At 44.4% G+C, this 23,240-nt stretch overlaps 1 protein-coding gene across 1 annotated transcript; it reads right to left on the minus strand.

Moving 5' to 3' along the window:
- Positions 1-110: 110 nt before the first annotated feature.
- On the minus strand, positions 111-23,190 carry Lrrc41 (leucine rich repeat containing 41). Its single transcript, XM_026397698.2, has 10 exons — positions 22,722-23,190; positions 18,593-18,679; positions 17,879-17,949; positions 6,370-7,507; positions 2,781-3,041; positions 2,065-2,229; positions 1,872-1,970; positions 1,184-1,306; positions 874-949; positions 111-780 (listed from the first exon to the last, which is right to left on the minus strand). The coding sequence occupies exons 1-10, from the start codon at positions 22,918-22,920 to the stop codon at positions 561-563; spliced, it is 2,439 nt and encodes an 812-aa protein (XP_026253483.1). The 5' UTR covers positions 22,921-23,190; the 3' UTR covers positions 111-560.
- Between the last annotated feature and the right edge of the window lie 50 nt (positions 23,191-23,240).

Consider the following 23,240-nt stretch of genomic DNA (forward strand, 5'->3'; position numbering starts at 1 on the left):
GCAGAAGGGTACAGGGAAAAGGGGCTACCTGCCCCAAGGGTCCTGCTGAATTTTGTTCTCTGGGAGAAAATCATCAAGAAGGGCTGCATGATGTTTGCCCAAAATTTATTTTATAAGAAAAACTTTTCTGGTTAAAAAAAAGAAAGGAATAAAGGTATGAAAGGGACTGAGGCCTGGGAACAGTGTGGTAAGCCCATAGGGAAAAGGCCTGGTAGTAGGCATTCCTATACTTTTCTAAAGCCTGGGTACTTGCTTGAGGTGGGAAGGCAGGACCCCAGGAGGGGGCTATCCTCAGTGATAGTGATGACCACTATAACCTCTCGGCCAGGGTTCTCTGGTTTTGAGTAAGGGGCCCAAAGGCTCTAAACCCAGCTGTGAGAATGTCTTTGCTGGGCCCTGTCAAGGCCTCCAGAACCTCAGTGCCAGGGAAGATGGAAAAGAGAGGGAAAGGGTGGCAGAAAGAGAAAGACAGAACTGGTGATTGGGGATTCTGGGAAGCCCATGCCTCAGCCCCTGCAAGCTGATGGTACTGAGCATGGATCTGTGAGGTATGGGCCCCATCACATGGTGCTGACATAATCCGCGAAAGCCTGGGATGAGTCCCACGAGTCGCTGACCACGTGGCAGGTGGCCCGGAGCCGCCGGATAGCTTCCCTGGCTGTGACTGCATCTTGGTCCAGCCAGTTCTGGAAGAGACGCAGGTGACCAAAGGCTCCACGGCCCCAGCGCTCCAGCCGCTTGGCAAACTCCAGAAGCCCATCTGGCTTGATGCAGTTGGAACTGGTAGGGATGAGATAGATTAGATATCCAGGAAGCAATTCATCCCTGTTAGATATCCTGTGGTCCCATCCCTCCCTGCCCACTACCATGTACCTGATGTCCAGCTGACAGAGAGAAGAGGAAGAATCCTCTGAGAAAACATCTGCCAGGGCCAGCAGGCCAGCATTCCCTAGATAAAAGGGGAGAAGTGCCCATTACCTCTACCAAGAACAGGAATGTGGGTATTCCAACCTGACTCTGACCAGGAGAAGCCTAGCCTATCAGTTCCTAAAGCCCCAGCACATAAATGTTTATACTCCAACCTTCCTATTCCCAGTGGAGAGGTTTGTGTCTATACGTAGTGAGTTTCTAGGTCAAAGGCCTGGCTCCTTTCCCCTCTCCCTCCCTAGGGTCTGGTCCCCACCCAGGCGGTTCCCTGGCAGCCGAAGGCCCTTCAGTGTCGAGTTGCCCTTCATAGCAGTCACCATCTCAGGCAGAAATTGGGCTGGGCGCTTCTCAAACAGACGGCAGAAGGAGAAGGTAATTTCTGTCAAGAGAAATTAGAGTAAATTCTAATGGTTGTATTAGGACTGGTGTTGCCCCTCCTGCCCCAGGTGGCCCTAGCAAAGTATGCAAACATTTTATAGAAACCCAGAAGGGGGAAGGAATTGTCCAAATCTGCAAGCAAGGCTGAAACTAAATAAGGATTTAAATGAGAGAGTAAGCCTAAATGTTACTGCATGTACACTTCCCCATTCACTTCCTTCTTTCCCTCTGTATCCACTGACCACCCTCTTTACAGGTGTGAAAATTAGAGACAAGGTTATGAGAAACTGGCACAGCACCTTTATTTCTCCCCACCACCACTATTTCTGCCAAGCTCTGAAAAATAAGAAATACTTTTGGGTGAGATACTCTAAAAGAGTAATTTCTCAGTGTTTGCAGAGGAGGAGTTGAGTTTGGGACTTTCAGAAGGAGGTTCATACAGGTTCTATGTTCTTTATAGTTGAGGATACAAGGTGAAGAAAAGAACACTGGTTTGCTCACTTAGTGAGACAGTGGAAGAACCACAATAAGAACAAAGATGTCTAGGTTCTGGAATAGGAACTCACCTTGAAGAGTCAGATTCTGTAGCAAAAAGAGCACCTCGCTCTGACAGTCAGCCAGATTCATGTCATGGAAGCTCAGCCTCTTCAGGGCTAGGTTGTACTCTGGATAGGAGACAGAGACCATGGGCCAACCTTAATGTTTCCAGAAAGCAATGCTAGATTCCTGCCTATACCTCTTCCACCGGCTGGATCCTACCTTTGAGTGTCTGCAACACAAGCCCAAAATCCTGGGGAGAGGCAAAGGTGGCACTATCCAGGGACAGCTGCTGCAGAGAACCTGAGGCCTTCAGAACAGAGCAAAGCAGTGGGGCTGGCTGGGCGCCTCGTGGAAATCCCATCTCCAGCTGCTCCAGACAGTTTTCTAGATGTGACAGGGAGAGAAGATTCTTATTGGTTCATGTCTACCTTTCTCCCGTAGTAGGGCCCATTCCATCTTTAAGGTATTCACTAAGAAAATCATTTATCTACTTGGCCTTGAGTTTCAGAAACTCTGCTAGGTTTTGGGAATAAAGCACTCAATAGGAGATTTGGCCCTTTCCCTCATAGAGCTTTTAGTCTAGGTAGACTAAACCACTCAGACACATCCAGGTATAATAAGGTATGTACTGTTGGGGGATAAAAGTCATAGAACTAAGGGAATGTGTAGCAGGGGGACCTAAACTGATCTGAAGGTCAGTTTGGTTCTTGGCTCAACTATGGCCAAGGTCACTCTTCTGGGTTTATGGTGGTCTGGGCTCTGTCTAGCCCAAGGTTACCTTACAGAACTGTAGCCTCCAAAGAGGAAACAGATTACAGCTCAGCCAGGAGTGAGTGGAAGCTGATCTGGAGTGGAGGTCCTCCTCTCCTCCCCACACAAATGCACATGCATATTTTTGTGGAGATATGTGTGTGCATACACATGCAGTACTTCACCTGGTATCTCCTCATCCCCAACTATGTGGTTAGGGGGCCCTGCATTCCCTGGCACTGCAGGGTTGTCCCGTTGGCTTGGGTGATCAACACGAATAGAGAGGACCCGCAGCAAGGGCAGGGCTCGCACAATGGCACGTGTCAGCTCCAGGATGGGCAGTGGTGAGAACAGGTCACTGAGATGCAGGGCACGGAGGCGACATCCAGCCTGGCCTGACAGGGCCCGCAGGCTGTCCAGCAGGCGGAAGATGTTAGAACCCAAGCCTACAACAGGAAAGAGTCATGGGGGAGTGTCAATAGCATTAACATTTAGAGACATTCAAGTATTTCCATTACTACCAAATCCAGTTTTTAAAAACAACTTGTCTCAATTATTTATCTCTCTTGCTTTTTCCTCAGGGAACCAGCAAACTGATGCCTACTGGGCTATGCCCTCAAATATCAGGGCAAGTCACAAAACGGAAGAAAAAAATATGGCAGGTGGCATGTACTAGCAGCAGAATGCCAGGTTCAGAGAGCAGTAAAGGTTTTCAGATTTCTGGGTTCCAAGTAGTTTTTTGAAGAAGCCTGGCCTTAGATAAAATTTTAGACAAAGAAGGTATAGCCAAGGGTTACAGCTAGAAGGCAAGGAATGACTTTGAAGGCTTCTCTGGCTAGATGGGGGCTCAGGAAACTGAGATCTAAAGGGTGGGACAGTAGAGTCCATGTGAGAAGTCCTGAAAGCTAGGCTGAAGAGGTGGTTTGCTCTCCTATAGACCATTGGGAACAGGTATAAACTGAGTAGCAGAGTAACAGTGACCCAAAAGGGAATACATTAGAGACTCAATTGAGTGGGATTGGGATGGAGAAAGATAATCACATCTACATTGGAATGTAGCTCAGTGGTAGAGTTCTTGTCTAGCAGGTTCAAAGCTCTGGATTCTATCCTTAGCACAGGAAGAAACTAAAATGAAATCCATGTTCCACAGAGTAAATAGGACCCAGAAGGATCCTTGGAATCTGTTCCCTTCCGGACTGTGCTGATTACTGTCGATTTGTTTATTTATCTAAGCTTTATCCAATAACTAAGTATGCGATGAGATTTTTTTTTTTTTTTTTGCGGGGGGGTGGGGTGTTAGACACTAGTAAGCAGCACATGTGATGGAACTCGGAAAGTAGAGTATGATGAAAGTACAAAGGTTTGGATACCTAACACCTAGTCTGCCTTATTATCAGTAAGGGCTTTCTAGTTGAGTCCTAAAGAATAAAGGAGACAGGTTAAGAAAAGAGAGAAGAGTGGTTGTGGCACAGAAAGGACATATAGAAGGTTAAGGAGTAACAGGTTCTAAGAACTAAAAAATACTTGTCACAGAGCTAGGGTTGTGGCTCAGTGGTAGAGTACTTGCCTAGCATGTGTGAGGCACTGGGTTTGATTCTCAGCACTGCAAATAAATAAATGAGCAAAATACCCACCAATATTAAAAAATTTAAAAATATTTGTTATAGCTGGGTATGTAAAATATAAGGGAAGCATTCAAGATAGAACTATAGAGGTAAGCAGGAGCAAAGACATGAATGACTCTTGAAGTAAAGTATGGGGATGTTCCATGGAAAGGTTTTTAGATAACTGACAAGTCATTCAAATCTGCAAGTTTAGAAGAATCCTTGTGCTGCAGTACACAAGGGACTATAGAGAGGAGAACTGTTGAAATGAAACCAAAGTAAGGAATAATGGTAGCCTGAATGAAGGATGTAGGGGTAGAGAAATAAATGGATTTGAGAGAAAAATGGGATCTGATGACCAAATATATATGTAGTGGAGGCAGAATTCTGGTTTCATTGTACAATTAAGCCAACTCTGATATCACTGAGAACATAAGATTAATATATAGAAGGTACATCCAAGGTTAGACATGAATAAGGTGTTGTCAGTTTGATACATGGGTCTAGAAGCTGAGGGGGAAGGTCTGGGTTAATTCATAGAATGAGGAATCATTGATAGTTGGCCACTGAAGCCACAGGAATGGATGAAATTGTCCTGGAAGGATGTGTGAAGTGGGAGAACTGTGAGGAACTCAGAACATTAGTAGCATTTGGAGAGGGAAAACATTTGGATTGCTGAGGTAGTGGAAATACTTCACAAAGAAGATTATTAATAGCAATTGCTGCCAAGATACATGTAAGATGGAGATTGAAAAGTATACATTGCATCTAGTAACAAGGAACTTGGTGATCCAGGTCCTTTACAATATACGTGGAGATAGACTAAATTTGTGTTGAGCAGGAGAGAATAGGGGGTAGTTAAGAGGATATAGATGAAGAGAGATACAGTGGTAGTTTTTGGTGGGGAGACAGTGAAAAGAAGGGAGGAGGCAGCATAGAATGGTTAAAAGCATAGGATTTTTTGGGGAGTATACTGGGGATTAAATCCAGGGGTACTCAACCCCTGAGCCACATCCTCAACCCTGTTTATAATAATCCTTCTGCCTTAGGCACTTGAGCTGCTGGGATTACAGGCATGCGCCACCACACCCATCTTACTCATAGGATGGTTATTAGGATTAAATTGTTATATTGAGGATACTTGAAATATGTCAAACATATACTAAATAGTATACATAGGTTATTACTAAGGCATTTAGAAGCAAGTTTCTCTAAGAAGTTGGGAGAAATGGGTCCAGAGTGCTAATGGAAGAATTAGTGTTAGTGTTCTTCACCTCTTCCATTATGGTGAAGGAGAAAAGGATAGAGTTTATGGACTGGTTAAAACTAAGTTGAAGGAGTTCAGGTGTGATGGCTTCTATTTTCTTTTTGTGAAGTAGGAGGGAAAAGAGGAAGGGCTTGGAAATGGCAGAGTAGGAATGGGAGCTGCTATTACAAACTGGGTTCTTAAGAAGGTAATGCCCATGAATGTAGGCACCATGTGCACAGGTGTGTGACTTTTCTCCAGCAGCGGGTAGCAGCATAGGCTGATTGCTTTTTTTTAGCCAAAGTTGAAGTTTTACTAGCTGAGCACAGCAGGTGGGAAAGGACTGAGGACTGCCTTGCAATTTGCTGGTCTTATTTAAAAAAAAAAAAAAAAGTGTCCCACACCATGTCTAGACAGATGCTTCGGTGTGACTAGTGGGATCCAAACCCTGGCTGGTTCTGCATACATTTTATTTTCCCACTTGTCTTTGGAATGCTTCCGGATCTAACTGACTTATCTCACATTCCTCAGAATCCCTGCTTTCAACAATGAGTCAAGCCTACAGACCTCATGTTCCTCTCTTAACAATGACAATCTGCTACCGTTTTGTTTTTATTGGGGGGTTAAACCCAGACACATTCTACTACTATATCCCCAGCACCCCTTGCTCCTTTATAAAGTTTTGAGACAAGGCCATTAAACTTGGAATCCTCTGCCTCAGCCTTCCAAGTTGCTGGAATTACAGGTATGTGTCAACATGCCCAGCTTGCTACTGTTTTTGCGTTTGCCTTTTGCCCCCTGTGAAGCATACTGAACTACATTTCCAGCTTCCTGATCATATTCCCAGTTTCCCCCTAGGGATTAGGCACACAGCTAGTGCTGCTGGGAGATCCTAGCCCAAACCTGCCCCTCCAGAGTGCTCACCATTGTAGGAGAGTGTGAGGCTCTCCAGAGACACCCAGGAACTCAGCAGGTGGCATAGTGTCAGAGCTGCCTCCGTGGAGAGAGGAACTGTGAATAACTCCAAGGTGGAGATGCTGCGGAATCGTTGGGAGGCCTCCAGTGCTGGAAGCCCTATGCAGCTGGGATCTGATCCATCCAAAGCTCCGCAAGCTACTTCCCCAATCTCCATTTCTTCACCATCCTCTTTCTCACCAGCCACAATAAAAACAAAGTCATACAGGTCTTCAGACTCTGCACCAGACCCCTGACGGGTGCGAGCACCCTTCTTTCCTGCAGCTCTCTTGAAACGCTTTAAGGGCTTAGGTTGTGGGGCTGAACTAGCTGGACCCCGTTTGGATGAGGATGTGGAAGAGGTGGCAGAGGAGGTGGTAGCTGGAGCAGAGGGTGGCCGCTTGGTACCAGGGGCCTCATGGGAGGTGGCTGGAGGGTGCAGCTCCCTCTTAGGGTCTGTCCCACCTGCTGTGAGGCTCTCCTGTGTGCTCCTGCGAGTTACCCGAGTGGCAGTTGCAGCTCTAGGCATCTGCTTGGCTTCACTCTTACGCCGGGTGGCCATGAGGGCTGCAGCACATCGCTCAGCAGCATCCCGGCGAGGCCTGCGTGAGCCAAGCAATAGGGACCCTTCATCGCGGGATGGGGCCCTGCCTCGGGAGGCCTCTCCACAGAGGCGGCAGGGTGGGCCACCAGGGCCTGGCTGCCAGAAACCAGCACTCATGGTGAGGATAAGGATGAAAAGGGCTGACTCAGGCACAGGCCAGGAGTACAGCGACACTTGGCTGACAGCCCCATGGTGAATAAGCTGATGTAACAGCTGCCGAAGTGACTGCTGAGCAGCCACATCAGAGAAGAGCAGGTGGCGGAACTTGAGGGTGTGCAGGGAACTGGCCAGGGTCTCCAGAACCCTGCGGTTGGGCTCAGCCACTAGCTCAGTTGCACCCTGCAGCATGTTACAGATGGTGAGCTGTCGGACATGGCGGGAGCTGTGCAGAAGAGGTGAGAAGCGCTGGTCACAAAGACGCCTATCGGAAGACACATCAATGGTCCCACGTAGAACATGGGAAAAAAAGGCCTCCATAAACTTGGCTCGCCAACAGGTAACACTCTGAAAGTAGAAAACATGCCAGACAGTCATGATACTAAGAGTGCAATCCATGAAATTTATCCTAATTTCCTTCCAATAGCAAACTACTGAGCACTTACTGAGCCAGGCAATGTTCTACATGATACAAATTAATTAAATCACATCTTCGAAGTGTGTAGTATTACTATTAACCTCATTTTATAGATAAGAAAACTAAGACATTACAAAATAAATGAAAGGAGCACTTTAGTCAGACACAGTGGTGTACACCTGTAATCTCAGCTACTCAGGAGACTGAGGCAGGAGGATCAGGAGCTTGGGGCCAGCCTGTGTAACTTAACACCCTGTCTCAAAAGGGGCTGAGGATGTAGCTGAGTGGTAGAGTGCATTTGGGTTCTATTCCCTGTATGGGGGGTGGGGGTGGGAATTAGCTTTCCTGTAGAATAAAGTATGTTGTGCTTGCCCGAGGAACAGAATAATTTTATTTTACAGTAGGCAAATCAAGTTGAAACTATTTTTGATGGTTTCCTGAAACTTTTGATGCAGGAATGCGTGTATGTGTGCTGGGGACTGAACTATGGGCCTCAGACATGCTAGGCAAGTGCTCTACCACTGAACTATATCCCCAGCCCAGAGTCATTTTCTTTTCATCAATTGAACTAAAAATCTAAATTTCGGGGGGGGGGGCACCAGGCACTGGTAGTGTTATCACTGGTAAGTAGAAATCAAGATCTGAGCCCTAGCTGGGGATGGTGACACATGCCTGTAATCTCAGCAACTTTGGAGGCTGAGGCAGGAGAGTCTGGCAAGTTCAAGGGCAGCCTGGGCAACTTGGCACGACCCTGTCACAAAGTAAAAAAGGGCTGAGGGTGTAGCTCAGTAGTAGAATTCCCCTGGATTAAATCCTTAGGACTATATACACAAAAATTTGAGCCCAGGAAATCTGATTTCAGAGACCATTCTTTATTTCTTTTCTTTTCTTTTTTTTTTTTTTTTTTTAAGACAGGGTCTCTCTAAGTTGCTGAGGCTGGCTTCAAATTTGTGATCCTCCTGCCTCAGCTCATGAGTAGCTGGGCTAACGGGTATGGGTATGCCACCACTCCTAACCAGACACCATTTTTTTTTTTTTTTGCTGTATTGTCTCACAACTCACTCCTAATTGTATCTAGAACATGACTGCATCTTTCCGATCTTATCACCACTAGTTTTGGTTAGCTCCTTATGATTATACACTTGACCACTTTATTAGCTTCCTGATTACTCTTTGTTCCCTTAATCCCTTCCCAAACTATTTTGCATGAGCCCACTGAAGTCCTCTTCATGAAATACTACTTCAAATGTATTATTCTGCTTTAAAATCCCAGTAGTTCCTTACAATCTTAAAATTGCTTATGGCCTAAGCTGAAGCTGGCTTTGAACTTGCGAGCCTTAGCCTCCAGAGTTGCTTAGATTACAGATGTGCACAACCATGCTGGAGTTAACATGTCATTCTCTTTTTTTTTTTTTTTTTTTTGTCCCAGGGGTGCTTAGTCACTAAGCCACATCCCTACCCTTTTTTATTTTTTGAGACAGGGCCTCACAAAGGTGCTTTGAACTTTAAGCTTCTATAAGGCTGTTTAGTTTTGGGATTTCTCTACTTCAGTTTAAACTGTTGTACACTGTTCCATGGTGTTTGATTTCTTAGCCTTGTAGATGTCTTAACTAAATGAGAAATTCCTGGTGAGAAGAATCAAATCTTAGATTTGTTTTCTCTAAGACAAGTTATTTACTTTGATGGACATTGAACTTTCTTTTTTTTTCATTCTTTTTTAAAAAAAATTTTTTAGTTGTAATTGGACACAATACCTTTATTTATTTTTATGTGGTGCTGAGGATTGAACCCAGGGCCTTGCACGTGCTAGGTGAGCGTTCTACCATTGAGCCACAACCCTAGCCCCCATCATTCTATTCTGATATGGGATTTTCAACCTTTGGCATATATAAGAATTTCCTACAGAACTTTTTTTTACCCGCCCCCCCAACTCAAAATTCATATGTCAGGTATCCAAACTTGGTGATTCTATATGGAATATCTGAGGTAAGGTTCAGGCATCTTTTTTTTTTTTTTTTTTTTTTTAAAGAGAGAGGAGAGAGAGAGAGAGAGAGAGAGAGAGAGAGAGGGAGAGAGAGAGAGAGAGAGAGAGAATTTTTAATATTTATTTTTTAGTTCTGGGCGGACACAACATCTTTGTTGGTATGTGGTGCTGAGGATCGAACCCCGGCCGCACGCATGCCTGGCGAGCGCGCTACCGCTTGAGCCACATCCCCAGCCCTGGTTCAGGCATCTTTAAAAAAAAAAAAAAAACTTGCCCCAGATGACTGAAGTGTGTCAGAGATTAGGAAGGACTTCTGCCTAATTCAAAAGGGCACTCTGAGACAAAGATGGATACCTATCCCCAGAATTTCTAACTAAAGACCATCACTAAGTCCTCATCCAATCCCAACGCAGGGGGAAGCCTGCCAAATTCAACATGGATCCCAGCTGTGACTATAGTGTTGACCCTTTTCCTTCTGTTTGATGTGGATACGGTCACCTACTTCATAAAAACTGTAAAATACAAAGTAAATGTTACTGCTGCTGTAGCTAAAGCAGCTAATTGCCCAGATGGACTTGCTTAACAGCAGGGTCCTTATTCAGCCCAAAGCAAAGGCAGTAAGGGCCAAAAGGTTCCCAAGACCAAAAGTCAAAACACTTCTATTTGGTTCTTACTCTACATCCATACACTCCTCCATATCAGAGTAACCGCCCAATTAATGAGGTTTTCAGCAGGATGTAGGCCTCTACTCTCCTCTGGCAAGTGTCATTACTTTTGCCCTAGCCTCTGCCTGCTGTGATACTAATTAGGAATAACTTCCTCATGCTTGAAGTCCCTGTGGCAGTAACAGAGAAGGTCCTTGTTCACCAGCAGCATGGTATTAGGAGCAGGAAAAAATAGCTGGAAACTAGATCTCTGCTCAGCATCTTTTTGTCTTTTGATGGTACTAGGGCCTTATTGTATGCCAGTCAAGTGCTCCACCACTGGGATACATCTCTAGCCCCCCTGCTCGGTTTTGAGTGGGGTTGAAGAGTATTCCTAAGTCTTTCAGGTCCTATCTTTCCCACCGATTTGCTGGTCCACATGCACAGTCTTGAAAGACAGTGGCAGGTAACTATCAAGGCTTCAACTTCACATGAGATAGATATAAAATCTGGACCTTTACAAGATATTATGGTGGTTTCTGCATAAAGTGCATGGGGAAATGTAGGTTAGGTAACTACTAAATATTTACTGACAAGTTAATGACTAATGAAGACAATGGTAAAGAATATTTGCAGGCTGGGGCTGTAGCTCAGTGGTAGAGCACTTGCCTAGCACGTGAGGCACTGGGTTTGATCTTCAACACTACATTAAAAAAATTAAAATACTTGCAACTGGAATGCCTCAAATATAACTGCAGTGAGAAGCATGACAGTGATAGGGAACGTGCTCTCTAGAGCCAGAGTCCTTCAAACTTGAATTCTGGGTCTGCCATTCACTTTAGGCATTATAGGTATACATAATGGTAGGACTCATTGTCACATATTTGTATATGCCCGAGTAGGCAAGCTATTTCACTGAGGTCTTTTTGCCTTTGTTATCTGTAAAGTGAAGGAGATAAATATAACAATGTTATAGGGCTGTTGTGAGGGTTAAATGTGTAAAGTTAGCTATCTCAGTGGCTTCTTTGTCATGAATTAATCCATAAGCAAAGAACAGTTCATGGTATTTTATTCCACCACCATTTTTTAAATATTTTATTTTAGTTGTAGTTGGACACAATACCTTTATTTAATTTTTATGTGGTGCTGAGGATGGAATCCAGGGCCTTGCACGTGCTGACCTACAATTCCAGCTCCTCCACCACCACTTTTTGGAAGAATCTGTGTTAAAATGTCAAAGCTGAAAAATACATGACTTAGACCAAGTTATTCATTTTGTGAACTATAGCTCAGACAATGCAAAGTGATTTAAACACTTTGTTTTGTGGGAGGGTAAGGGAAATGAGGCACTGCCAATGAGAAGTGACACCTGCTCACCAACACAATAATGGTCAATTCTCAATGGGCTGGCAGCTCAGGCACTGGTGGGGAAGGAGGTAGCATGTGTACAAACTAGGGAGGGCTAATTTTTCTGTTTTTTGGTACCAGGGATTGAACCCATGGGCACTTACTGAGCCACATTCCCAGCCCTATTTTGTATTTATTTAGAGACAGAGTCTCACTGAGTTGTTTAGCACCTTGCTTTTGCTGAGGCTGGCTTTGAATTCATGATCCTCCTGCCTCAGTCTCCTGAGCCACTGGGATTATAGGTATGTGCCACTGTAGCTGACTATTTTTTTTTTTTAAAGACAAGGTCTCACTATGTTGCTCTGGCTGGTCTTAAACACATGGACTCACAATTCTGCTTCAGCCTCCCAAATAGCTGGGATTATTTATAGGTGTGCGCCACTTCACCCAGCTACATAGTTTTTTTTTAATGGATTTTTTTGTGTGTGTGAGGAGGTGTTGGTACTGGGGATTGAACTCAGGAGGCCATTTACCATTGAGCTATATCCCCAGTCCTTATTAAGTTGCAGAGGCTGGTCTTGACATCTTCCTGCTTATCCTCCTGAGTTGCTGGGGTTAAAGGCATAAATCACTGCATTAAATATTTTCTTCTGCTAAATTTTTAGAGCCACCAAATGTTCATAAGCTTGTAAAGAGAAGTTTTGTTTTTGGAAAGATAAAGAAGCAGACCAAAAAGTCATGTGTAAACCAACTCTAGAGTATATATGTACATGTGAATAGTTATATACATTTTTTTTTTACAACATTGAGACAATTTTGAAGTTTCAAATGCTGGATTTTTTTTGACCACTACACCACCATATACATATGTATATATGTGAGGTACTGGGGTTTAACCCACAGGTACTCTACCACTGAGCTATACCCCCCAGCCTTTTTATTTTTTATTCATTTTTTTTTTGGTACCAGGTATTGAACTCAGGGGCACTTAACCACTGAGCCACATTCTCAGCCCTTCTTATTTTTCATTTTGAGACAGGGCCTCAGCCTCCTGAGTTGATGGGGATTATAGGCATGTATCACAGTGCCCAGCTATACCACCATGTATTTAAATATTTAAATTTTTTTTTTTTTAGTTGTAGATAGGACACAATATCTTTATTTATTTTTATGTGGTGCTGAGGATTGAACCCAGTACCTCACCCATGCGAGGCAAGTGCTCTACCACTGAGCCACAACCCCGGCCCAGTATTTAAATATTTTTAAAATTATATTTGGTTTTCTTTTTTTTTTTTTCCTTGGAAACTGGGTCTCTTTTGGAAACTATGTGCTCAAATTTTTGGGCTCACATTCTGCTTCAGCCTTCTCCAAGTAGCTGGGACAACAGGTGTGTGCCACCATGCCCAGTTAAACATTTTTAGAATGTGATTTTAATATAGATGTACCTTATTAATAATTCACCTAATATTGTTTTTAACCATACTGAGGATTGAACCCCAGGGACACTTTACCACTGAACATGATTCTCCTGCTTTAACATTCCAAGTAGCTAGGACTCCAGGTGGGCACTACCATGTCCATGTTTGAACTTGCAATCCTCCTGCCGCAGCCTCCTGAGTCTCTGTGATTATAGGCATGCACTATCACACCCTGTTTACTTTCCTTTTTTGTTTTTTTAAACATCAATGGGACTAAATGTTCACTTTATTGGAGATTTTGTGTATTTTATGATTTGTCCAGATCTTTTCTATTTATTTGTTTATTTTGGGGTATTGGGGATTGAACTCAGGGACACTCAATCACTGAGCCACATATCCAGCCCTATTTTATATTTTTTAGAGACAGGGTCTTACTGAATTGCTTAGTGCCTCACCATTGCTGAGGCTTGCTTTGAACTCACGATCCTCCTGCCTCAGCCTATTGAGCTGCTGGGATTACAGGCATGTGCCACGTGCCTGGCAATTTTTAAATTTATTTTTGCTGTACTGGGGATTGAAGTCAAGGACTTGCACATGCTAGACAAGCATTCTACCATGAGCTATATCCATTTTTCTTTTTGTGGTACCAGGGTTGAACCCAGCGGCACTTAATCACTGAGCCACATCCCCAGCCCCCCTCTTTTAAAAATATTTCTTTAGTTACAGATGGACACAATACCTTTATTTTGTTTATTTTTTCATATGGTGCTAGGGATTGAACCCAGTAACTCACGCATGCTAGGAAAGCACTCTACCACTGAGCCACAACCCTGGCCCCCAGCCCCTTTTTAAAAATATTTAGAGACAGGGTCTCCCTGAATCTCTTAGTGCCTAAGATGCTGAGGCTGGCTTTGAACTTGTGATCCTCCTGCTTCAGCCTCCCAAGTATGGGAGGGTTTACAAGTGTGAGCCATTGTGCCCGGCTGCTTTTTTTTTTTTTTTTTTTAGTTAAGGTTTTATTAAATTGCTCTAGTTGTCCTCAAACTTGTGATTCTCCTGCTTTAACATCCCAAGTAGCTAGGACTCCAGGTGTGCACCACCATGTCCAGCTTCTAAAACTTTACTTTTTAAATTCTATTTGGATGTTTTCTTTTTCTCTGCATCCTTTTGTTTTGACAATATTGTTTATTTGCTTTGTAAATTTTGTTTATGGTGTTGGCCTTTTATGTGGTTAAATTAGTCCATATATTCTTTCCTGGGGCTTCAAACATGTTAGACAAACGCTTTATCACCTGAGCTACTCCTCCAGCCCCATATTATTTTTCTTTTGCGCATTTAATAATTAGCACTCTGCATTTTGAGATTAGAAACGGAGTCACCTTTATTATTTTTTAGTTGTTTTGTGCTTTTACTTATTACAATTTAATCTTTAATCAAATAGAAATTATTTGAGCATGTTGAAAATGAGGCTCTAAATTTTTTCTGAATGGTTAACCAATTGCTAAAGAACCATTTATTGAATCACCCTTCATTTCCCCACTGCTTTATTACCAGTGTATCTACTGTATCATACAGATCTATGCACACTAGTACTCCATAGTTTGAAATACTACTTTTTTTTTTTTTTAATTTTTTTAATATTTATTTTTTAGTTCTCAGCGGACACAACATCTTTGTTTTTGTATGTAGTGCTGAGGATCGAACCCGGGTCGCACGCATGCCAGACGAGCGCGCTACCGCTTGAGCCACATCCCCAGCCCTGAAATACTACTTTTTAAAAAAGTTTTTTAGTTGCAGATGGACACAATACCTTTTTTTATTCATTCATTTTTATGTGGTACTGAGGATATCCCAGTACCTCACACGTGCTAGGCAAGTGTTTTACCACTGAGTCACCATCCCAGCCCCATAGTTTGAAATATTCCTTTTTCTAAAATAATTTTTTTTAGTTGTAGATAAACATAATACCTTCATTTTTATGTGGTGCTGAGGATCAAACCCAGTGCTAGGCAAGTGCCCTACCACTGAGCCACAATCTCAGCCCCATAGTTTGAAATAGTCTTGCTTTTAAATGATATATTGGACCTAGCATAGGTTCTCAATAAGTGGTGATTTTTGTGTGTGGTTCTGGGGATCAAACTTAGGATGTTGCACACTAGGCAAACACTCTACCACTGAGCCACACCCCCGTCCTTGATAAGTGTTTCTGAGTCATGAATAAGTAAGATGAAAGTTGCTGTCATGCAGAAGACATCTGGAATAGATCTGCTCCAAGCCAGGACCTCTGCCTAAGTAACTTTTATGTCACTAAGCTCGGGCACCCTAAATGTTCTGAAATGCTTTGAGCCAAGAAAACAGGATAACAAATTTTTTTTCAGGCATCTTAAGATAATGTTGAATAAAGAAAGCCTTCACCCAGTTATCCTACTCCTCAGCATATTCCCAAAGGACTTAAATCAGTATACTATAGTGACCCAGCCACATGAATGTTCACAGCAGCTGTATTCACAATAGCTAAGCTATGGAACTAACCTAGGTGTCCCTCAGTTGATGAATGGATAAAGAAAATGTGATACATATACCCAATGGAACATTACTCAGCCATAAAGAATAAAAGTATGGAATCTGCTGATAAATGGATAGAACTGGAAACTCTCATGCTAAGTAGTGCTAAGTAAAATAAGCCAATCCTAAAAAATCTAAGGCCTAATATTCTGATACGTGGATGCTGACTCACAATGTCTCTGTGTGTGTTGGGGGGTGGGGGGTTCCACTGGATTGGACAAGGGAGAATGGGAATGGGAAAGACAGAATGAATTGGATACAGCTTTCCTATGTTCATATGAATACATGGCCACTGATAACTCCACATTATGTACAACCACAAGAATAGGAAGTTATACTCCATATATATGTATAATATGTCAAAATACATTCTACTCTCATGTTTAAGTAAAATTTTTTTTAAAAAGCCTCTCTAAGATACTACAATATTCGCCACCTGCTGGTCAACCATACTGCTTGTGAAATACAGGGACAAAGGGAATCTGATGTTACTGAAAGATGGCAGAAAGCCATTACTGTTTTCTACTATTCTTACATACACTTCTTTTCTTCATAAGGCCTAGTATCTGAGGATTTTGATAGGCCTCAGTGTCATTACGCTGAATACCAATGGTTTCAGTCCAGACCTGGAAGTGAAAAAACTGAAGGATATAGGACTGAATGTTACTGAATCCAGTGCAGCACCAGAAATTTAAAATTAAATTTCCAATTTAAATCTCTTTGTCATTTGGCCTCATTAATCAAATAAGTTTCAGCTGCAATACTATTTTCTAAGAAAGACTTTTTTCCTTTACTTCCTTCTTCCTGCTTCCTTGTTTCATAGCAGTATCCTATCATCCCTGATCTATTTGTAGATTTCCCCACAGTTCAAGATGAGGAACTATGTATGCACTTATGACAGCTAGGTAAGATCTGGTATGTGTGGGGGCTGGGGTTGTGGCTCAGTGGTAGAGTGCTTGACTAGGACAGGTGAGGCCCTGGATTTGATCCTCAGCACCACATAAAAACAAATAAACAACAAATAAATAAAGGTTAAATTCTTTAAAAAAAAAAGAAAACATCTGATATGTGGTAAGTTTTAATAAATATTCATTTAAGCTAGATCATTTCTGTCACTTAATCATGGAGCAGCAAAAGATAGTCTGCTTAAATAAAAACTCCAATGATTTATATCTGAATCAGCAAATAACAGAATCTCAATGTTAAAAGGAATGCTAAAATTCATCCTGTCCAACCCCTTTTATAATGCTAAATTCCCTATAAAACACCCTTATCTAGTAGTTATCCAGATACTTTTTGAATACTTAGTGATGGGAAGCTTATTATCTCTGTAATTTGCTTGTTTCATCACCAATTTTACCTTTAATTTGGTAAAAGTGTGTCGTTCTCTAGCATTCATCCAGAACCAGTCTATTAACCCCTTTCATGTGATAGCATTCATGTATTTCAAGATGGTGCATGTTTCCCAAGTTGTCTCTTTTTCAGGAATAACATCTTGTCTTCCAAATGTGCCTCACACAATGTGCTTGATTTCTTTCTCTATACTCCAGGAATAGATACCCTGACCATTACAGAGCCAGGCAGGACTATGGCCCCCCTTGTGTTTCAGCCTACATTATATTTACATTAGTTCACACAGCTCAGGGTATAGTCATTATGAATGGCTTCAGCACACTGCTGGCTAAAGCCCCTTAATATACATATGTTTTTGTGTTTTTTTTGGTACTGAGGATTGAACTTGGGGGCACTCAACCACTCCTGTTTTGTATTTTATTTAGAGACAGGGTCTCACTGAATTGCTTAGCACCTTGCTTTTACTGAGGCTGGCTTTGAACTTGCAATTCTCCTGTCTCAGACTCCTGAGCTACTGGGATCACAGGCGTGTGCCACTGCACCCAGCAATATTTTTTATATAAACTGCTTCTAGCCCAGACTATTTTATTCTCTACCCTTGAGGCCACACAATTAGAAATTTTTGGATTCATTCAAGATTTGGTTTGTTCTGTTAATTACATTTAATTATTTGACCACTACACCAACTCTGTCCAGAACTCTAGGAATTCTGGCTCTGTCGTCTGTTGTGGTCATATCCTTCCCAGTTTTGTGTCCTTTGGTAACATGGTGGGCAAACAATTTAGTGGCAAATGCCAAATGGGTCAAAACTTGTGACAAACCATCTGAGCCCCCATCCCAAATCCATTTCATCCCTTTCCCTGAACTCTACCAGTTCCCGGCTTGTGTTTACATGCTGTTCCTGTTTACATGCTTGTTTACACACTCTGTAATTTGCTTGTTCTTCCTGTGGAAGATTAGGCTAGAGTTCTACCTGGTATCTTAACTTACTTCCAAACTGGAAGGCCTTGTCTTCATCAGCTCATCCCACAGACGACGCCAGATAGCCTGAGTGGAGAGACCTGTAGACAGAAATAGCACACTTACTTGGCTGCTTGCGGGCCACCATGAGTGAAGTACATCAGCCTTTCATGTTGTCCTCCAGCTTCACGAGTAATATGACAGAGTAGTTAAGAGCACTGGCCCTAAAGACAGGCTGCCAAGGTTTAAATATCAGCAAACTATACTGTAGCTGTATGATGTTGGGCAAGTTGATTTCTCTATACCTCAGTCTCCTCATCTGTAAAATGTAATTAATAATTTCACAGCATTGTTGAAAGGAGTAAATGAGTTAATGAATTTCTCTAGAATAATACTTGGCACATCAGAGTTAGATAAATATTAAGCCGTTAACAGATGTGTCCCAGTGAGGAGAGGCAGCTTGGTAAAACGGACCATAAAAGATTCAGAATATGTAGGGTATAGTCCTAGCTTTGGTATTAATTATGGTGTGCCTGTATTTCATTTTTATCAGAATAACAGAGATCATATACTTGGTTCTATGTTTCACAGGACACTGCAGGGAATCATAAGAAAGTAGGAATGAGGGAACTTTTTGAAAAGCATAAAGTTCTATGCAGGCATCAATGTATAATATTTACCTGAAGAACATCAGGGTACCATGTTCACAATCACTTACTGAGAAAGAGACAGAAAGATACTCACCTTTCTTAAGGGCAGTTTCCTCAATCCTCTCCAAGTAATATATATTGAGCAGAGGTAAGATGCTTTGAAGTATTGGGCCTGGGAGGGCTACAAAAACCAAAACACAGAAAGTTTACTTTTCCCTCCCCCCAGGGTTCCAAGAATTATATACTCTATTGGAAAGGAAAACAGAAGAGTAGACTTCTCATATGATACATGGAACATGGAAAAGCTAACTTAAGTCTCGTCTAAACTCTGGTCCACGTATCTTCAATCACTCAGTTGGCAGCTGGAATTTCAGGGGTAAGAGCGCGATAATCTCACAAAACACGCTGATATGATCATTTAGGAGCTGGTCAGTTCACTTGTACACAAGCATAACAAAAACATTCTGCATTCAAAAGATCCTATTGAAGCTAGCATGCATGAAGTCCTGGGTTCATTTCCACTTCACAAAAAATATCCTACTGAATATGTGTGATAAAAGCTTCTTCACAATCTTCCCTACTAACTTGAGCTCCCTGCTTTGCCACCTATATTTCAGTCACATTAAATTACTTTTTTACCTATTCATATTATGCTGCTTTCTGCCTCTGTGCCTTTGTCATACTGTTCTCTCCAACAGGAATATCCTTGCCACTTTCAGGGAATCAACCAATCATCTTTCCACTGTCACAAGTCCTTTATTAACTTTTCTGAATTCCCTTCCCATGGACCACAATTCCCTTACAGACTGACCACTTCCATCCTTTGGGTCACTGCTATAACCTGAACTAGTACTTTTCTATGAAGAATAAAGACACTATGAAGAATAAAGACAATCTCTTTACTCTAAATTTACTGCACCAGGTCTGGTGGTGCATGCCAGGAATCTCAATAACTCACAAGGCTGAGGCAGGAGACTGCAAGTTCAAGGCTAACCTGGGCAACTTAGTGAGACCCTGTCTCAATAAGGGCTGGGGATGTAACTCAGTGGTAGAGCAGCATAGAACAACAACAAAACAACCCAAACTGGCCTTGTCAGCTCTCTCTTTCTGGGAGGGATTGTAGTATGGTGTCTAAAGACTTTAGTCTCTAGACTTGGAACTGGGTGAAATCCTGACTGATTACTTAGTTAACTGTGAATTCTTAGACTATGTAACCTGTTTAAGTATCGGCTTCTGCAATTTTATTTTACTTATATTTTGTGGTTCTGGGAATCAAACCCAGGGCCTCATACTTGATAGGCAAATGCTCTACTACTGAGCCACATACCCACCCAGCTTCCTCAATTTTAAAATGAAGATCATAATGACTACTTCATGATATTATAAGATTAAATGCCTGGCCATAATAAACTCACAGAATACTGGCTATTAATATGTCAATATCATCTCTATACTAGCAAGAACGAGTCTAAGATCTTGGAATATAATGGCTCTCGCCATTCCATGATTTTTTTTTTTTTTTTTTTTTTTGGTACCGAGAGTTGAACTCAGGGGCACTCAACCACTGAGTCACGTCCCCAGCCCTATTTTGTATTTTATTTAGAGACAGGGTCTCACTGAGTTACTTAGCACCTTGTTGTTGGCTTTGAACTTGAAGTCCTCCTGTCAGCCTCCCTAGCTGCTGAGATTACAGGTGTGCACCACCCTGTCTGGCCCATGATCCACTTTTAATTTTACTTGTAAATAACTGAATCTTGAAATTCAAGAGTCTGAAAGTATTAATTCCCTATATTATTGCACTAATAGAGGCCATATCAACTATCATCTGGATTAACTACCCTTCTTGACTTCAGTCTCTCTCATGTCTCTCTGCATCCTAATCTTGGTGGTGACATTCCCCTCTTCAAAACCCTCAAAGGCTCTCTAATGCACTCAAGATTCAAAGTTTAAATTTCGTATACTGACATTCAAGGTATATGCCTTACTCAAGTTTCTTCATACTACCTTTTTCCCATTGCCTCTACTCATGCCTCCTTTCACAAATCAGTGTTAAGTCTGCTACCTCCAGGAAGGCTTTTCTGGCTGTATCTTAGCTCACACTGGGGACTCAATCAGTAATAATGGTGAAGGCATGAACAGCAGAGGTGGGAGAAGGAAAAAGGAGATTCAGGAAACTGTCATCTGGGGAGAAAAAAGCAACATAGAAGTTCCTCCAGAGCCTTATCCCTTTTTCCTCAAATTGCTCCCCTCTGTCTGCCCACTCCTTCTCAAAGCCACAGAAATATTCATTCCCTTATTACCCACAAACTCTGCTCCTCCCTTCCCCATTCTTCTTAAGCTAGGTTCTTCCTTGCTTCCTTCCAGGCTATACCTTTCTTTAATGCTTCCTCTTCCCAACTTGGAACCTTCATACTCAGTCTTCTTGCCTTCTAGCCAGAATTAGCATCCCAGAAGTTCTGGGCTGATGCAGATAGATCTTTCACATTCCCAGGAGTTTTCTGAGTTCTTGCTCAGCTCCACTGATGCTTTTCTTCCATTCCCTTGGGTCAGCCTGACCTTTCTCAGCTGCTGGCACAGGGCCTCCACAATCCCCTCCCCACAAGGGATCTGAGGACTCCTTTACAGGAGGGAACTTGGGTCTCTTCAGGATTGGTGGCCCACTCCCACCACCAAGGGCCTCCCTGACCACTCTCCAAACTCCAGGGCCTTTTCCAGAGGCCACCTCTTCATGGTGTAACCCAAACCCCTACACTGGGGTCCCAAGCCTCCACACCTGACCTGACCAGAGTCTTTCTCCTGGCAAAGATGCTGCCACCACCCCAGAGGCCTCCTGGTAAACCCCTCCCCCACAGGCTCCAAGGCCTAGGGCCTCTTCTTCTCAGCACCCCCCCTTGACCCCTGCCCTGTCCGGGCTCCCTGTCCTGGCCTGAGACCTCCTCACCGACTTCAGCCTACCTCTGGACCCCACCCCCTCACACCACCAGTCTGTCGGGCCCAAGGCCTCGCAAGGCCCTCACTTTCCCCTCTCACTCTCTACTACCAGTCCTCACTGCTTCCCTCCTCAGAGGCCAAGCTGCAGCTAGCGGTACCCATCCCACAGCACTGTCTCCGCGTGCCCATCTGGTAGCATGCCTCCTCTCCGCCCCTACCAGGCCCACCAGCCCAACTAGTCGGTTTTTCCTTCCCAGACGCTCACCCTGGCGCCCCAGGCTGCCGGCCCACCCTCCTCCGAGGCTCGGCCCTGCAGCACCTCAGACCTGGAGCCTCGGTTCACTCGCGTTCGGACCAAGGCCTCTTGGCCGCGACGCGCCCCCTCCTATTCCAGCCCAGCAGTCGGGGCTCCCCAGGCCATCGCCCTGCCTGGGGCCTCCTTGGCCCTTTCGCCGGCAAACCCGCGAGCCTTCCTCCCTTGCTGAACCGCTCCGGGCCCCCTCCACCCGCTCTCCACCCTACCTAGCCGCTGAGGCCCATCCCTGTGGCCTCCGGTGCTCTCGGTTCTGCGGGTCACTCGATCGCTCGGTCAGTTTAGCAGAGGCCCCGGTCGTCGGTGCGCTCCGGTCAGCCCTGGGCGGTCAGACAGGCCGCGGGCGCAGAGCCTTTCGGCCTCTCCCCAGCCCCTAACCCTTGCTCTTCAACCCGCTGTTCCACCCACTCCCATCGGCTTAGCCTCCAAGTCTCGGCACCCGGCACCCGTGATGTGCCCAGCAGACACCAGAGGCCACAGGCAGTGAATCAGTTCAGGTGGCCCGGGGCCTGGCCTTCTTGCCTCGGGCCAGGCCTGCCATCCTCGGTCCGGGCCAGGCCTGCCATCCTCGGTCCCCTGCCCCTGCCCTGGTCGGCCAAAACACCTCTGCCCGTCGGTTCGACATCCGAGATTCTTTAGCTCGGTCTAGCCGGGTGTCAGTTCGGTGCTTGCTGCTCTGGCCCGTCAGTCCCGCCTCTGTCGCCCAAGTCCTGCAGGCTTTGCCCTAATCTGGGCCTCCTGGCCTTGCCCCCGGCGCCCCCCGGCCAGGTCACCGTGAGGGTCCACTTGCTCATTTGGTCTCGGTCTTTACTCTGTCCAGCCCTGTCAGTCACAGAATTCAAGTTCCGACCCAACAATCTAGCTTCTAGTGCCCGGGGATGGGCCTTGCCCGGGGCCTCCCGGCCTCGCCCCCTTCGCCCCCTGGCCGCTGGGCCGCCCCCGCTCGATGCCAGAGGTAGCCCCTCACCCCGCGACTTACCCCACACCCCGCTCTCCAGAACCCCCATATGGGCGCTCACCGCCCGCCCGCACAGCTCGAACAGGGCGGGGGGAGCGCTGGGGCCCGAGGCCGAGCTCTTCGCTGGCGCCGCCTCCCGGGACGTGGCCTCCATGGTCGTTGCCGCCGCTACCTCACAGAACCAGCAACTCCGGGCGCGCCAGGCCTCGGGCGCCGCCATCTTGGGGAGGTGCGCGAGCCCGAGGGTGGCACCTTCGGGCAGCCATCTTGAAAAGGTCAGCAGTTAGGACAGCTCCACAGGCGATATGGGTAAGAAAGGGAAATACGCTAGAGGAATGTCGAATAAACTAGCACAGTTTCCAAGTCTCTTAGAAGCTAATCTTTTAAATAAACTCTTGTATCAGTAAACTTGGATCTGGAGTAACTAAGGGGATGTTTCTTAGCAAAGCCGCTTTAGGTGTAAATATTAGTTCCCCCTACCTCCTGCCTTTAACGGGTAGTACAAGCCAATTCGAGCGTGTGTTCACGTCTACGAATAGT

The sequence above is a fragment of the Urocitellus parryii genome, chromosome 11, assembly GCF_045843805.1.
Source record: "Urocitellus parryii isolate mUroPar1 chromosome 11, mUroPar1.hap1, whole genome shotgun sequence".
Lineage (NCBI taxonomy): Eukaryota > Metazoa > Chordata > Mammalia > Rodentia > Sciuridae > Urocitellus > Urocitellus parryii.